The 17652-nt window shown below is 42.6% G+C and overlaps 1 protein-coding gene and 1 pseudogene across 2 annotated transcripts in view; one reads left to right on the forward strand and one right to left on the reverse strand.

Moving 5' to 3' along the window:
• Positions 1-882: 882 nt before the first annotated feature.
• The window catches only part of LOC309621753 (uncharacterized protein), a gene marked incomplete at its 5' end in the record, with an annotated part of 30285 nt that continues 13515 nt past the window's right edge, over positions 883-17652 (reverse strand). The window contains 5 exons of the mRNA XM_082409083.1: positions 883-8437; positions 9148-9194; positions 9352-9525; positions 14025-14366; positions 15496-15552. Of these exons, the coding sequence (XP_082265209.1) occupies positions 14350-14366; positions 15496-15552 (74 nt within the window). The remainder of the gene's footprint in view (positions 8438-9147; positions 9195-9351; positions 9526-14024; positions 14367-15495; positions 15553-17652) is intronic.
• On the forward strand, positions 9524-14014 carry LOC309621748 (RING finger protein 11-like; annotated as a pseudogene). The gene is made up of 2 exons: positions 9524-12338; positions 12553-14014. The product of its transcript is annotated as an RING finger protein 11-like (transcript).

A 17652-nucleotide genomic window follows, 5' to 3' on the forward strand; every position in this document is an offset into this window, starting at 1 on the left:
TCTTCTACCTCTCAGGTCCCCACTTCCTTCCCTGAAGTATTTTCCCTCAGGTCTTCACTCTTTGAACCGTTTCTCACAGGTCATCCTTTCTACTCCCCTTTCCTAAGTTGACAGCTTCTGGGTCTATTTGTTGACATCCTGTTTTTAAGCATGTCCCTTTGAACTAAGCATGTTGTGCTTCAGATGGTGACAGAGGATTTATCATCTTCCTTTCTGTAAGCTAGAACATTTCTATGGCCTAACATATGTTTTACTCCTATTGAACTCACCAAAGCCATTAAACCTTTATTGCCACACTCTTCCTTGTAAGTTTTTGTTTTGTTTATTCTCATTTCTTAAACTGACAATACATGGTACAAAATTAAAAATATAGAAAGGAGTATTTGATACAGTGTCTTCCCTCTCCCGTTTCCCAGGCACCCATCTTTCCTTTCCAGAGCTACTCAGTGTGACTTGTTCTGGCATATCTTTACAGAGATTTTTAAAACACTTTATAGAAGTTTAATTTACATACCATAAAATACATCCATTTTAAGTATACAATTCAATTATTTTTAGTAAATTTACAGAGCTGTGCAATCATCACCACAATCCAGTTTTAGAACACTTCTGTTACCCAGAAAAGTCCCTTATACCTGTTTGCAATCAATCCACATTCCCAGCCCCAGACAACCTCCAATCTGCCTTTTTCCTTTTCTGCACATTTCATGTAAATAGAATTATATAATATCTAGTCTTTGCATCTAGCTTCTTAGCATGATGTTTTCAAGATTCATCCTTGTTATAGTGTGTACCAGTACTCCTTTTTATTGCTGGTTAGTATTCCATTGTATGGCTCTACCACATTTTGTTTATCCAGTTGCCAGTTGTTGGACATTTGGATTGTTTCATTTTTTTTTTTTTTTTCCGGATAACGTGAATCATGCTGCTATGAACATTTTTGTAAAAGTTTTTCTGTGGACATAGGTTTTCATTTCTTTTGCATATATACGCAGGACTGGAATTGCTGGGTCATATGGTAAGTTTATGTTTAGCTTTTAAGAAAATGCCAAAGTGCAAGCCCCACAAACAGCAAGAAAGTTGAAGAATGAGGTCAGCATTCAAAAATGGGGTCAAATCTACAGCTGGGAAGTGGTGTACAGACAGGTAGAATTTAGATCCTGAGCCTTTAATAAGCACTACCTTCGCTCAGTGCTCTCTGTTTTTAGACTCTATATGAGAACACCTAGGGCTTCCCTGGTGGCGCCGTGGTTAAGAATCCGCCTGCCAAGGCAGGGGACACGGGTTCGAGGCCTGGTCAGGGAAGATCCCAGATGCAGTGGAGCGACTAAGCGCATGTGCCACAGCTACTGAGCCTGCATTCTAGAGCCCGGGAGCCACAACTACTGAAGCCCATGCGCCTAGAGCCCATACTCCGCAACAAGAGAAGCCACTGCGATGAGAAACCCGCACACCGCAACCAAGAGTAGCCCCCGCTAGCCGCAACTAGAGAAAGCCCGTGCACAGCAATGAAGACCCAGTGCAGCCAAAAAAATTAATACATAAAATAAATAAGTTCAAAAAATAAATAAACAAATTAAAAAAAAAAAACAGAACACCTAATGCAGGTGGGAAGGTGGGAGGGACACTGTAAAGGTCATCTATGCTACATGTACAAGAACCCCGAGAGCACACCAATAGGTACCACATTTTTCACTGCTGTAGCCGATCATTCCCCCTGTACTACCACACTGTAGCATTCCCTTCCCTGATCTACTGCTACAGTCTCTTTGGAAGGTGTTTCAGAACTCTTGTTATGAGAGTGCCAGTTGAACTGTCCTCACTTCCTTCATTTATACCAGGATTGAAGACCTTGTGGTCCGAGATCCTGTCCAGAGAGCAAGCAGGCTAAGACTCTGTCTTTGTTGATGTATTTCATCAGAAAGGGCTCTACCCCCTCTCCTAGTTCATGGTGTGAAGTGTTCTTAGCCTCTCAGGAAAGTGGGGAGAATTGGAAAGACTCTACATGAGAATGCTAGGCTTTGTAAAACACTTTAGTTTTTTAAAAATAAGACTCATTTTGTATTGGACTTATAACAATCCTATGAAATACAAAGAAAGCCAAGAATCAGTGACATGAAATGATCACCAGTAAGAACTACAACAGTCACCGCTTATCTCGTAGCACAGGGCATTGTCCATGATCCTTAAGAAGAGTTACTAGAAATGCCTCGCCCATCCTGCCCCTAAACACCAACACAGCAATCATGTACCTTGAACGGTACATGATTGCTGTGTTGGAGTTTAGCGGGAGCATCTCACTTACCAGGGACTGGACTTTTACCTTGATTCCTTTGTAGTGACGGAGACATCCCTGGTGATGAAAAATTCCCTGGGATTGCAACCTCCAAGCCAGACATTTTGTGTGACACAAACTCAAGAACTCCCCAAGTCCTGCAGTAGCAGAAACAGTCACATATTTGAGAGTAACCCAGCATCTGAACTTGGGGACATTTCAGTGACAGCTCCAGTCCAGAGTGCCAGGCGTCTCCTGGCCCTGCCTCCAGCTCCAAGCCAGGGACAAATAGAGAGTAAGCACGTGGATGATATTAAAACCAAGCTTTCAAAGATTCTGGATGCCTAACACATCCCAAAAGAAAACCAAGATCCTCCACTACTCCCTTTAGGAATCCCTGATATTCACCAGCCGCTGGCCTGCACCGATCCCCTCAGCCAAGAGGAGCAGCCTGGTTCTGAAAATGCTGATCTGGGAAAGAACAGCCTGAGTCGTGAGGACCTAGGGACACTCGAAAATGGGATCGAATCCAGCAGTGGTCTTGCAGACATTACTACACTGGCGGAGGATATTCACCTTCCCCAGCTCTTTAGTTCTTTGAAAGATCTTGATCAATCCCAAGGTCCCAACGGGATCAAAGCCAAAGATGCCAGAGCCTTTAAGGTGAATCAGGTGCAGGAAAAGCCAAGTGTCATAAAGGTTCCCTCTGATCAACCCAGGAAGAACAAACAGAAAGCCTCTGAGCCTATCAGTGGCGCTCCCAAGGCCAAAATCCAGCCAAAGAATCCAGAGTGCCTGTTAGGGGGAGAAGTGGTTATATGCCACGCTGCAGTCAGTGACAGGGCTCCTGTGAACACGGCCAAGCACTCTCAAGGCAAACCTCAGAAAGCTGCATCCAGAAAGATCAGCAAAACTAAGAGCCACGGGCAGGAAAAGACCAAAAGGACCAGAGGAAGAAACAAGGCTGAAGAGAACAAGCAGTCAGGGAACAAAGTCAAGGCAGAAGAGAAGCCAACAATTCCCGAGACGAAGCGAAAAAAACACCAAACTGAGCTTTAAAAAGCCTCGAACCTCCCTAGGCATGCGCATGCTGGAGTCTGTGAAGGTTCTTCATGCGCTGGGGAAGAAGGATGATAAGAAAACTGGGCTCTCTTCCTGTCGGCTCTTGGGAAATTCAAGCAACCCCAAAGACCCCCAGCCATCCAGCCATGGCGGCATACCCCACATGAGGGTAAGAGTGCTGAGAAAACTCAAGTCGAAGCCCAGAAACCAGTCAGCAGTGCTGAAACAGAGTGTCTATCCTCATCCCAGTATGAGCGGCCTCCTCCTGGGAAGGTCAAGTTGATACCTCTGCCTTTTTCTGCCTGGGACAAGCCTCAAGCTCGACCCGCTCCTCGGAGGCCACAGTCTCTGGCCTCACATCGGCCTGCTGGGGCTTACCGTGCCCAGCCTGGTTCTACTGACTCAGCTCAACCTGCTGCAGTCAATTCATCCCAGCCAGTTCCTGCCTCTCTGCCAGGTCCCGCCAAACCAGCTCAGCCAACTGTGACCAACCCAACCCAACCGGCTTGGACCAACCATACCCAGCCTCGTGTCCCCTCAGTCTGCTGCTCTTAGGCCTGCACCCTACAAAACTTCATCTGGCGCTTCTCTCCAGCGGGAAGCCTGTTCCCCCTGCTGTGACTAAGCGCCAGTCCCCATCCAAGCTCCAAACCCAACTTCTATGCCAAGACTTCAGCAAGCAACGAGTTCCATGGAGGGAACCCAACGTGCCTGAGCCAGTCATGTCAAAGCCCATCGAACAAGAGCAGAGGCCAGAGCGAGAGGCCATGAAGAGGCGGGCTCAACAACGTGAGAATGCTGCCAGATACACCTCTTCGGGGAAGCTGCAATTTTTCACTGAGAGGGAAAAAGAAATGGAAATTGCTGTCTACTACGGATACGTCAAGTGAGAGCTGCTAGGATTCTTGGTGCCACCTTGGCTACCAGCTGTTCTTCCATACATAGGTAAGATAGGTATAGAACTGAATAAGTAAATGGAATACAATTAATAGATGAGTAATAAACCTTAAGAATTTTGAGATGCTGCTAACTGGGGCGTGAGAAAGGAAGGACTGAAAGTTGGATGGGAGAATGAAGGAAAGGGGTAAAAACTGAGCAAAGAGGAAGGAACTTGGCCCAGGGCTAGGAAGGCCAAAAGAGACGTATGGATTTAGGAAAGGAAGCAGGAGTGAGGATGAAATGGCAGAAGTAAAAAGCAGGGTCAGAGGTCTGGGTTGAAAGAACACAATTGGAGTAGAGTTGAAGGTGACAGAAGATGAGTCTAGGTTTACTAGGAGAAATAGAAAAAGTCTCTCGGGGACGCTGGCCTTAAGTCTCACAACCACCAGATAGGTATTTCAGAAAACAAGAGGTTCAGGACACATCTCTGAAAGGTCTGAGTTGCCTTATTCAGGTGTGACTATAGTGGGGGAATAGGGAAATCTACCAGAGAAGTGGCTAGGGCTCAGAGTTATCCTAGGGGCAGCTGACGACAGGGGCAGAGCCAAGGGAACTGCTGCATCAGGAGGCCCACGAATAGGGCCTGGTATGTAAATCACGATGTACTCAACACCTAAGCACGAGGGGAGCGAATGCGCTCTTCAGTTAACCTTGGCAAAGACAGGCAAGGCCGGTATTCCTGTGCCACTTCACTTACAGAGGTGCAGCAAAGGGCTGAGGTCACATCCCATGTGGAGGTACAAGGACTCAATTTGAGGCCCAAATGCCTCTGAAGTCCTCTGTATTTGCAGATGCCCGTAGGCGGCCAACCTGGCTTTCAGAGCACAGCATCCTGAGGTTACTGGTGGACGAGATCAAACTTCTGCACGCGCCTAAATATTAACTTGAGGGGCTTCCTCCATTGAGCAGGGCACGTGCCGCCTTTTGTAAACATCACCATCTACTGAAACGCATGAGAAAAAATCCGACGGAAGCGTCCACTCTCACGGGTGAGAGTGGTGGGGGCACGCGCACTGGGCAGCAGCTCCAACAGCCACAGGACGCAGGCGCCCAGGGGTTCAGAGGCTCCCTGGGAGGCCTCGTGGGGCAGCTCGAGGGAGTGACGATGGGAGAGAGCGGCAGGGCTGGGCGTGAAAAGGAATGCAGTGGGGAGAAGGGAGAGATGGAGACAGTGGATAGTGACTATGGGAAAATGGGCAATTTTCATTTTCAAAATTATTTTTTTGAGATGTCATTCACATGCCATAAAATTCACCTTCTGAAACTGCAAATTCAGTGTCATTTAGTACATCCACAAGCCTATGCAACCATCACCGGCATCTAACCCATCACGTTTTCATCACCCCAAAAAGAAGCCCCCTTAAGCATCAGCAGGCACTCTTCATCCCCTCTTCCTTCAGCCCTGGCAACCATTAATTTGCTTTCTGTTGCTATGGTTTTGCCTTTTCTGGACATTTCATGAAATAATACAAATGTGACCGCTGTCTCTGGCTTCTTTCACTTAGCATAATGTTTTCAAGTTCGTCCATGTTGTAGCATGTGTTAGTACTTCATTCCTTTTTATGGCTGTATAATATTTCACATATCCACCACATTTAAAAAAATCCATTCATCCACTGATGGGCATTTGGGTTTTTTTCACTAATAATGTCCATTTTTTGAGAGTTTATTCTGTGCCAGGCAGCACCAGGCTGAGTTACTGACCTTACTTCACAGATTAAGAGGCTTGGAGAGTGTGAAGAGTTTGCCCTAGATTAAGAGCTAGCAATTGGGGGAACTGGGGTTTGAACTCAGGCAAACTTCAGAGGTAATAGATTCACATGACAGAACACTAGAAAAGGTACACAAGGGTATTCAATGAAAAGTGACCCTTTTCCCCACGTTCCCCAGCCACACATTTCCCTCCTCAGAGACATCTGCTTTGGCCGTGCTGTGGATCCTTCCAGAGAAATATTTATACCCCAACATTTATGTATCACAACTTATTGACTAATCTGTCCCACTGATTTGAAATGTCACTTTTATGGTATAACAGATTCTTATACGTATATATATATTTTAATGTATTTATTTATTTATTTTTGGCTGCTTTGGGTCTTTGTTGCTGTGCGCAGGCTTTCTCTAGTTGCGGCAAGCGGGCTTCTCATTGCGGTGGCTCCTCGTGTTGCCGAGCACGGGCTCTAGGCGCGTGGGCTTCAGTAGTTGTGGCACACAGGCTCAGTAGTTGTGTCTCACGGGCTTAGCTTCTCCATGGCATGTGGGATCTTCCTGGGCCAGGGATCGAACCCATATCCCCTGCATTGGCAGGAGGATTTTTAACCACTGCACCACCAGGAAAGCCCCTTATACGTATTTATATTTCTCTTTTCAGAGCTGTCCTGACTCTTTCTTGCCTATCTGTTATGTTTGCCATTTCTCTAAAATTCTTTTTATCTTCTTTTTGATTTAAAAAAATTTTTTCCTCTTCTTGTTTGTTTCTCTTAAGGCATTATCCATTATGTTCATTCACTCGTATTATTTTATTTAATTTATTTAATTAATTAACTTATTTATTTTTGGAGGTGTCGGGTATTAGTTGCAGCACGTGGGCTCTTTGTTGCAGTGCGTGGGCTCTTCCTTGCGGCTCGTGGGCTCTCCAGTTGTGGCGCGTGGGCTCCAGAGCACGTGGGCTCAGTACTTGCGGCGTGCGGGCTTAGTTGCCCTGCAGCATGTGGGATCTCAGTTCCCCAACCAGGGACCGAACCTGCATCCCCTGCACTGCAAGGTGGATTCTTAACCACTGGACAACCAGGGAAGTCCCCACTCTTGTATTATTTTAAATTTAGTCCTCATTTCTGAAACTTTTTTCTTTTATTTTGAATTCTGTCTTGAGTTCTATCATCTTACCTAATTCTGGTTTATGCTGTTCTTTCATCTTTTTTTTATTATGGTAAAATATACATAAAACAAAATTTATTATTTCAACCATTTTCAAGTATACAATTCAGTGACATTAAATACATTCACAATGCTGTGCAACCATCACCACTGTGCAAATTCAAAATAATTATGTCAAAAGATTGAGCAGGACATCAGAAAGATGGAGGCAGCAGCATAGCTTCTGAATCTCTCCAAACCCTTTCATGGAAGAAGATCAACTAAAACCAAACACCCATAGGTGGCATTTATCAGCATTTACCATTTCCAGAACTTTTCCACCATCCCAAACAGAGACTCTATAGCCACTAAACAATAACTTCCCATTCCCTCCTCGATCCATGTTCTTTCATCTTTCGCATTGTTTTTCCTAACATCTTTTAGCCCACTTTGAAATAATAGGTTACAGTTTTGATCTGTTTTGTGGACCTGTCTTTTCCAACTTGATTTTATTGTCTGAAGACATGCTATTCTGCTCCTTATTCTCTTTTTTCTTACACTACCTCTGTACGGGATTTGATCCCAATCCTTTTCTGTTACTGATTTTTGGATGAAAAAAGTTTTACAGCACTTTGAAAAGGTGGTGCGAGGCCATGTGGAAACATGTTCTTCATGGCTGTTTCATCAATGCTTCACTTATACTGCTTTGGAATAACTGTTTTCCAGGAGGCATAAACCAGTGGGCTTTACCATTGGACAGAGTGCAGAGAAAGGACCCCACGAAAGCTGATCACCTTAGCAGAAATGACTTAGTTATGATTTCACCCAAGATTGGTCACAAACCAGCCTGGGAAACTCAAGGCACCAGAGACAAGGCATAATGCCATCTTTCCTTCTCTCTGCCTCAGCTCTCAAGGATTGGTCACCTCCATGTTATTAGTAACTATTATTTGGTTTCTGTTCATAATTACTATCAGGAGACACAGCACTTAGGGGCCTAATTACACTGCCTAGCTACGCACCATTCTTCTTCATCTTGGCTTCCTGTCCACCAGCAGGAACCTGATTTAGTTTTGTTCTCCCTTCACCACAGCCCAGTAATTTTTGTGCATGACTCTCAGTCTCACCAGAATCTGTATCTCTCACTCTGCCCCAACATTCCACCCCATCATTCGCTCCCTGAAGTGTACTCTAGAAATTTCGGTCAACTGGATATTTTACCACTGTTCACCATCTCTTATGAAACCAGAAGACGAGCAGCTTTCTTATGGAATGACGGAGAACTTGTAAAGATAAAACACCAGTCTGCAGGAGAAAGGGAAGAAGAGAATGATGGAAATCGTTTCTGCAAAACTAGTTTTACATTACGTTTTGTTTGTTCCTGGTAAAGAAACTGAAATCTTCTAAACATTAAAAAAAAAATCTAAACCACTAAAGTCAATAATACAGGAATATAACTTTTGAAAAAAAGTTCTTTGGCTGCGCAGCATGTGGGATCTTAGCTCCCCAACCAGGGGTTGAACCCACGCCTGCTGCATTGGAAGCGCAGAGTCTTCACCACGGGACCACCAGGGAAGTCCCAGGAATATCACTTTTAAAGGAGAAGTTATAAACCCCTTGGTTCTATGAACTGGAGATTTTTAGTAAGAAGTCATGTATTTTAAATGACTTGGAGCTTTAAAGGAAGGAAGGAAGGAAGGGAGGAAGGAAAGAAGGAAGGAAGAAAAAGGGACTTCCTTGGTGGGGCAGTGGATATAATATCAAAAGTAAATTAATTAATTAAATAAATTTTAAAAAGAAAAAAAAAATGCTGAAATCCACTGACTAATTATTCAGGCTATTATATCTTGCTATTTCCAGATACATCCCTTTATAAACTTTTGGTAAAAGGTTATCGTATGTCAGAACAAATGAATTACAGACTTTTCTATTTTTCCAAAATTTGAGAAATTCCCTTACATTTCTCCCTTCAAATTTTATAACAAGGGAAAAGTAGTGACAACCCTTATACTTACATTCAATTGCATCATCTGGCCACATGCCTTCTACATCAATCAAATATCTACAAAACAACAAAATTCGAGTCATTTGTAAATAAAAAGGAAAGAAAATCAAGTTTTTGCAAAAAAAGGTCCAATTGTGCTTTACAAATACAGATAGAAAAATCCTAAGAAAATATCAGCATATCTAATCAATAATTATTAAAGCATGATATATACCATGACTACAAAAAGGCTTTATTCCGGAGTTTCCCTGGTGGCGCAGTGTTGAGAATCTGCCTGCCAATGCACGGGACACAGATTCGAGCTCTGGTCTGGGAAGATCGCACATGCCCCGGAGCGACTGGGTCCGTGAGCCACAACTACTGAGCCTGCGCGTCTGGAGCCCGTGCTCTGCAACAAGAGAGGCCGCGATAGTGAGAGGCCCGCCCACCGCGATGAACAGTGGCCCCCGCTTGCCGCAACTAGGGAAAGCGCTCGCATAGAAACAAAGACCCAACACAGCCAAAAAAAAAAAAAAAAAAAAAAAAAAAACAGGCTTTATTCCAAGGACCAAGGATGCAAGGATAACGCAACTTTAGAAAATCTATTAATATAGTTATTTACATTAATACAACAATTTAATCAATAAATGAAAGAGAATAAAATACAGGACCAAACTGGCAGATGTTAAAAAGTTATCTGATAACATACAACGGTCAGTTTCGGTCAAAATGCTTTGTACACTAAAAACAGGAGACTTAATATGACAAGAGTATTCATCAAGAACCAACAAATAACAAAAGACAAATTAGGACAAATATTAACATCATATCTAAAAAACCCTATCTAACCAACCACAGGAGCCAGAAACTTAGGAATCACCATCACTGACAGCTATTTCTCCCTCACCCTCATCCTCAACCCACCACCAGTGCTGACAATGATACTGCCTACATACCTCTAGAATCTGTCCACATCTTTCCACCAAAATGACCACCATACCCTGGTCCAAGCCACCATTATGCCCAATTTCTACACAAGTCTCCTAACTTGCTTCCTCGCTTCCACTCTTTCTCCCTGCAGTGTATTCTCCACTCGGTAGCAAAACGATAGGTTGAAAATGCAATTGGGTATGTTCCACACACTCACCTTCAACAAAAATAGTTCAATGGTTTTCTATTACTCTTCAAGTCTGAAACCTTAAACATAAGCCTGCACGATCGAGCTCCTACCCACACTTGCAGCTCCATTATAATGACATGCTCCCCCAACGGCCCCACCTTCCTGGCCAGTTCCTCCAACACAGCATATGCTTTCCTCTTAGAGGGTCTTTTGCTATTCCTTATGCTCAGAAATCTCTCCCCAACGTCCCTATCTGGTTAATACCTACTCATCCTTCAGATATCAGCTGAAACATCCCTAAACCTTCTCTAATCTCCATGATGAGATCAAATCCTCCCTAAAATATGCTCTCATGGTACCATGTCCCTCTCCTTGGCACCTGTCAGAGTTGTAATTCTACATGCAGAGTGTGATTCTTGAATAGCTATTCCCTCTCTGGACTGCTAGAATTCACAAAGGGCAGGCAGGTCAAGTCTCCTCACTCACAAAATTTCTCAAGTCTTTTTGCTAGCACCCAGCACAGTGCTTAAACATAACAGATGCTCAATACGTATTTCCTGCATGAACAACCATACATTGGTACAGTGTAGCAACACCCACAAAAAGCATAAGGGCATAAACTCCTTGATGCAGAAGTCCCATTCTGAGTGAAGTTAACTGAGACAAAGCATATATATTCAAAGATGTTCACACAGGAATGTTCATTACTTTGATGTTTTATAATATCAAAAACTTCTGACTTGTACATGTTCATCAGTAAGCAAAGGAACAATGCAGCCTTAAAAAAAAAAATAAACCGATCAACAAAGGATTAATCTCCAAAATATATCAATAGGTCATGCAGCTCACTATTAAAAACACAAACAACCCAATCAAAAAATGGGCTGAAGACCTAAATAGACATTTCTCCAAAGAAGACATACAGATGGCCAAGAAGCACACGAAAAGCTGCTCAACATCACTAATTATTAAAGAAATGCAAATCAAAACTACAATGAGGTATCACCTCACACCGCTTAGAATGGGCATCATCAGAAAATCTACAAACAGCAAATGCTGGAGAGGATGTGAGGAAAGGGAACCCTCTTGCACTGCTGGTGGGAATGTAAACTGATACAGCCACTATGGAGAACAGTATGCAGGTTCCTTAAAAACTAAAAATAGAATTACCATATGACCCAGTAATCCCACTACTGGGCATATACCCAGAGAAAACCATAATTCAAAAAGACATATGCACCCCAATGTTCACTGCAGCACTATTCACAATAGCTAGGTCACGGAAGCAACCTAAACGCCCATCGACAGGTGCACGGACAAAGAAGATGTGGTACGCATATACAATGGAATATTACTCAGCGATAAAAAAGAACGAACTTGGGTCATTTGTAGAGACGTGGATGGACCTCGAGACTGTCATACAGAGTGAAGTCAGTCAGAAAGAGAAAAACAAATATTATATATTAATGCATATATGTGGAATCTAGAAAAGTGGTACAGAAGAACCGGTTTGCAAGGCAGAAATAGAGACACAGATGTAGAGAACAAACGTATGGACATCAAGGGGGGAAAGCGGGGCAGGGCGGGGGTCGGTGGTGGTGAGATGAATTGGGAGATTGGGATTGACATATATACACTAATATGTATAAAATAGATAACTAATAAGAACCTGCTGTATAAAAAATAAATAAATTTTTTAAATTCAAAAATAAATAAATAAATAAACTAATTAAAAAAAAAAAAAAAAAAAAAAAAGAATGAGGTTGGGAGACTGTCAAAACAGCACACAGATCACACACTCAAGCCCCGGAAGATGGGGAACTGCCTTAAGTCCCCCACTTCGGATGACATCTCCCTGCCTCACAAGTCTCAATCCGACTGGGCTAGCTTTGGCAAGGGGACGGAGCTGGATCAGGAGCTGCTGCTGCCATATCTGGATCAAGTTCCAGTTTTGGTCTCTCATCCAACACCTAGTCAGACTCGCCTAGCACCTCAGCTGAGAGGAGCAAATTAGGATAGCTCAAAGAATAGGCCTCATACAGCATCAGCCTGAAGGAGTTTATGACCCTGGAAGAAATGGATCAGAAAAAAGGATCCGGGGGACTTCCCTGGTGGTGCAGCGGCTAAAGACTCCACACTCCCAACGCAGGGGGCCCGGGTTCGTTCCCCGGTCAGGGAACTAGATCCCACATGCATGCCGCAACTAAGAGTTTGCATGCCACAACTAAGGAGCCCACCGACTGCAATTAAGACCCGGCGCAACCAAATAAATGAATAAATAAAATAAAACAAATATTTAAAAAAAAGATCGGGGAGTGTGTGATCTGTATGATGCACTTTGTTTATGAGAACCCAATTTGATTTCTGCTGTGTATGCAGATCACCTGGGCTGTACAGATGACTGGCTGATGAGATCCTTCACGTGCCCCTCCTGCATGGAGACAGTTGATGCAGCACTGCTTTTGTCCTACGAGACTAACTGAGCCAGTGTCTCTCACCTGACTTCAAGTGAACCATCATTTTTGGTGGTTTTGATCTTTTGTGGTTGAGCCCAAAGAGCCAGGGATTAGGAATTAAGATCATGCATGAAAGTTTCCTAAAAATTCCTGAACGGCTGCAGATGTTGGGGAAAAGCACGTGATATTTTAGAAATTTAGGGGGAAAAAGGAGGATGGTATTTTTATGTAAAGCCTTCACCCAGTGTTGAAAAATATAATTGTTATTTAGATCTTGTTATTCCTCCAGTACATAGGAATTGTGTAAAGTGTTACAGCAGCTATATATGTTTCAACTGTGTGCCAAAGATTAGGATAAAGATAGTGGTTGTTTTTCCTAAGTGAGATAACTTTCTTCTTCCCCCTACCCAAATTCTTTTCTGAAGTTGCTGGCATTTGGGTCAAGGTTTTATGAAAAGCCACATTTTAGAACACTGGCACAAAAAAAGGAGTTTTAAGCTGGTTTGCATAGTTCTTTTTTTGTTTTAGAATAAACATAGAGCACTTATATTTTTTACTTTATAGGAACTCCACAAGTTAAGGTCCCATTGTTCTTTTGCTGTGATTGTTGTTACTATTGATGTTGCTGTTTTCTGTCTTTGCTGGTTCTTTCTAATCTACCATTTGTCATTATTGGCATATGATCATCTCAGGGTCACAAGATGGCTGCTGTAAAACCAAATATCATATTCTCACAAAACAAGGAGGAAGCAGAAAAAGAGCCCAAATGGTCATTTTCCTAATGCCTATTTATCTTTTCTCAGAGAAAAATATCATTCTCATAAGCACAATAACAGCCTTCCCTTAATTACTCATTTGCCAAAACAGACTGATATGACCATTCGTAAGACAATTCATGGCAAAGAGGGATATGATAATGATTGTCTTAGCCTAACAAGGATTTATCCACTCAAGCTGAATGCTTCACTCCTCAAAAAAGTCATAAAGCTCTATGAGCAAGGAAGAACTACTAAGTGACTGTTAAGTAAACCATCAGAATTGTTTGTCCAAGACCATACGATTCTTTCTTTCCACTGGAAATGGAATTCATTGCCTTAGGTCTTTTTCAATAGTGTACTATTACTGTTGGGGCTGGCTCTGTGCTTGAAAACCAGCTGAAAACCAGTTATAACCTGTTACAAGTGCTATATCTGTTTGCAGTTAAGAAATGCAGAATTCAAAGTGATCTCCTAGCTTGTAAGCCAACTGAGATTCACTGTCCCTCTTCTATAAAAAAAATGAGCTAATGTGTCCAGAAACTAACTCTAGTAAAGTGGGGTTTATTAACATTACCCTTTCTTATGAGTTTCGTCAAATTATTTTGGTTGTTAACATGGTGATAATTAAAAGTCAAGGTAAATTTTAAATATTAAGAATTCTGATGTATTGAGCTTGAATTATGCCACCATGCTTATGTAAAAATGAAAGTGGCACCATGGTTACACTGAGAAAAGTTTCTCAGTTGTAACCATTTTGATTTCTTCTTTCCTGTGACCTCCTTCCCTGTTGTCTTGAAGCACAGCAAAAGGATACTGCATGTCTTCTTACTGTAGTGCTGAGGTTATTGAAGTTATATAAAACACATCTCAGTCTCTTGTTTCTTGGAAGGAAAGTCCTGCTAGTTGACTGACAATTCTAAGCAGGGAGAATTAAGAGAAATGTGTTTCATGTTTTGCACACAAATGAAGAATTTGTATAATCACGACTTCACAGCTGTGATCTCAAAAAAGAAGGAATTTCTCTCTTTCTATTTTTCTTGCAATTAACGTAAGAACACTCTAAATCTCTAAGTTTCTGAAGCGTTAGTAGAGATGGTCTAGTAAAGATGTAGTTGTAATGTTTTACCCATTTAGCATGTGTTTATTTTTCCTTATGTACTCCAAGGTGACATATTTGTTCAGCTCAGTGATATTACAGCTAAAACAATCATTCATTAGTAAAAGGAGAAGCAATCTCAACCTAACAAATCAGAAGTGTTTCTTATTATTTTATACTGAGTTGAATATTTGACTCTTAACACTTTTTGCTACATACAAAACACAAGTCTCTTGAAGGGTTCCTCATAAGTGCATTATACAAGGATTTAGTATGTCCTAAGCACTTAAAGATTTGACATTCAACTGTAGTAGTATCCATGTTGGTTACTTTTCTTACGAGCCCCATGATGAGTTGGAGAAACACTGAAAGAATTAAGAGTATCAGGTTCTATTAAATTGTTACATGTATCTTGCTTAAGTTTGTGCTCATTTATTTATATCCAACTACATAAAGCAAATTTGGAGGAAAAAAAAGAATAATAAATAAATAAGAATGAGGTCTCCAAATATTGTCAGACGAAGATGTCCTCCATATATTAAATTATAAACCAGAATGTCTAAAACACTATACCATTAAATCACAGGTACAGTCAGTTCTGTATATCCAACGGTTCCATAACCTGCAGATATGGAAGCCCGACTGTACTACACCATTTTACATACGGGACTTGAGCATCCGAGGATTTTCGGATCCATGGGGAGTCCTAAAACCAATCCCCCTGCAGATACCAAGGGACCATTGTATATGCTTATATCTGCATTTTTTACGTCTGAAAAAATATGTGCTAAATTATTACTGGTGGTAACATCTGAGTAGGGGGCAAAATTGCCTTCCACTTCATACACTTCTCTGACTGCATTTTTTGCATTCAGCTTACATTAGCTTACATTACTATTGTAAACAGAACAATTTAAACATGCTCTGCCTCTTGGGGTTGGCAACTCACCTGCACATGAGGTAGCCAGTCCTGTTGAAACCATGGGTACAGTGGACACCAAGAAGTCTGTCTAGAAAACAGGGAATATGGAATTAAGTAAGCGAAGTAGATACACTAAAAACGAGTTATACAATTTTCTGAAGAGTAGCCTTTATTAGTTACCACAACACTACCACTATCCTGAAAAGGAAAAACTCTGAAGAAAAGAGTGTTTTTGCAGGAACGTACTATAAAGAATTAACTACTATACAGTCAAAATTCATTGTCTCTGGGAAATTTTGCATAGCCTCCAATCAGATGCAATAGTGTGGACTGGAGAATGCCCATCAGGAACTGATCTGACTATAGAAAAAGGGAGTGGAAAAAAAAAACAGGCTATCAGAAGAACAGAATTTGTTTTTGAGTGAAACAAATGGAATGCCTTCACTTTTAATGCTCAATATTAAAAAGAACAAACGGTTTCTGAAGGGCTCTTGGGGTCCCCAAAGCACTTCCATTCCTTCTCTCCTTCACTGCTCCTCACACGCCACGGGTCTATATGCCTGGGGAGTTCTCGGGTTAAGTAGCACCGTTCTTATTTCACAATGAAAAAGTAAGGCTTGAGAACGTAAGCCCAAGCTGCAGAGCAGGCAAACAGAAAAAAGACTAGAATCGAGTCTCAGATTTTTCCAACGATGCCACAGTATTTTGTGGTCCAGGACTTAAAAAAAATTATATGAGAGAGTAAATAAAAAACAACAACATGTAGCTGATCTCTGCAAAAGCTATGTCTGTGACTAGGTGGTGTCTGGCATTCGTCATCTCCTGCCTGGAATACTACCGCCCTACAATTCTAACAATCTCTTCTATTTCAACTGATCCTCCACATGGAAGATGTTCTCTCTCTAAAATATAAACTTGGCTGGATTGCTCTGTTGCTTAAAAATCTGTTGTAGCAATGCAACTTCCCTAACACGAAGCGTCTGCAACTTCTCCAGAGTCTCTGCCCCTGCCGTCAGTTCGGCATCGGCTACTGGTACCCCTTTCCAGACACTCATGGGTAGTGCCTACCTTTACCAACATTCTAGCACGACTATGTTACCTGGAGTTACGGACCACAGCCAGATCTCCACTTCAGCTGCTTCCTATCCAGGTGTTCTTGAGTGGGACATCACAGCAAGCACTGAAAAGAATTCTTCTTCACTCGGAGACTTTACTCTGGCACTCACTGACCGGCATACAGCTGCTTCCTCCATGTTTCTGGCAGCCCAGTATGATAAAACTTCAGACGCCAATAACATGGTCCCTCTACATCCATCGCTTTCTGCCAGCCTTGCTCAGGGAACACCATCTCAGATTCCAAATCAGGGGCAGAGCCACCTGTCACTTACCTACCAGGAAGGAAGCCAGGTATATTACTATAACCAAGGCACACTGGGGTCTTTACTGTATGGAGAACTTGGCTCCTGCCCGCAATCCTATGGCTCTGTGTCATACACAGGAAGTAGGGCCTCTGTGCAACCAGAAATGGGAATGGGACTGAAGGAGATTCAGCCCACAAATATCCGACCACCAGCTTCCACCTCTGCAATCTGCCACCCTGTGTCTGCTCAACGCATCACAGAAACAAGTTTTCAAGGTGAGTACACAAACGGCAGAGAAAGTTGAAGAATGAGGTCGGCATTCAAAAATGGGGTCAAATCGACAGCTGGGAAGGGGTGTAGAGACAGGTAGAATTTAGATCCTGAGCCTTTAATAACCACTACCTTCTCTCAGTGCTCTCTGTTTTTAGACTCTATGTAAGAACACCTAGGGCTTCCCTGGTGGCGCCGTGGTTAAGAATCCGCCTGCCAATGCAATGCGGGGGACACGGGTTCGAGCCCTGGTCTGGGAAGATCCCACATGCCGTGGAGCAACTAAGCCCATGTGCCACAACGACTGACCCTGCATCCTAGAGCCCGTGAGCCGCAACTACCGAAGCCCACGCGCCTAGAGCGCATGCTCCGCAACAAGAGACGCCACCGCGAGGAGAAGCCCGCACACCACAACCAAGAGTAGACCCCGCTAGCCGCCAACTAGAGAAAGCCCGTGCACAGCAATGAGAGACGCAGTGCAGCCAAAAAAATAAATACGTAGAATAAATAAGTTCAAACAATAAATAAATACATAAACATAAATTACAAAAAA

Source organism: Balaenoptera borealis, assembly GCF_965194805.1.
Source record: "Balaenoptera borealis genome assembly, contig: HAP1_SCAFFOLD_947, whole genome shotgun sequence".
NCBI lineage: Eukaryota > Metazoa > Chordata > Mammalia > Artiodactyla > Balaenopteridae > Balaenoptera > Balaenoptera borealis.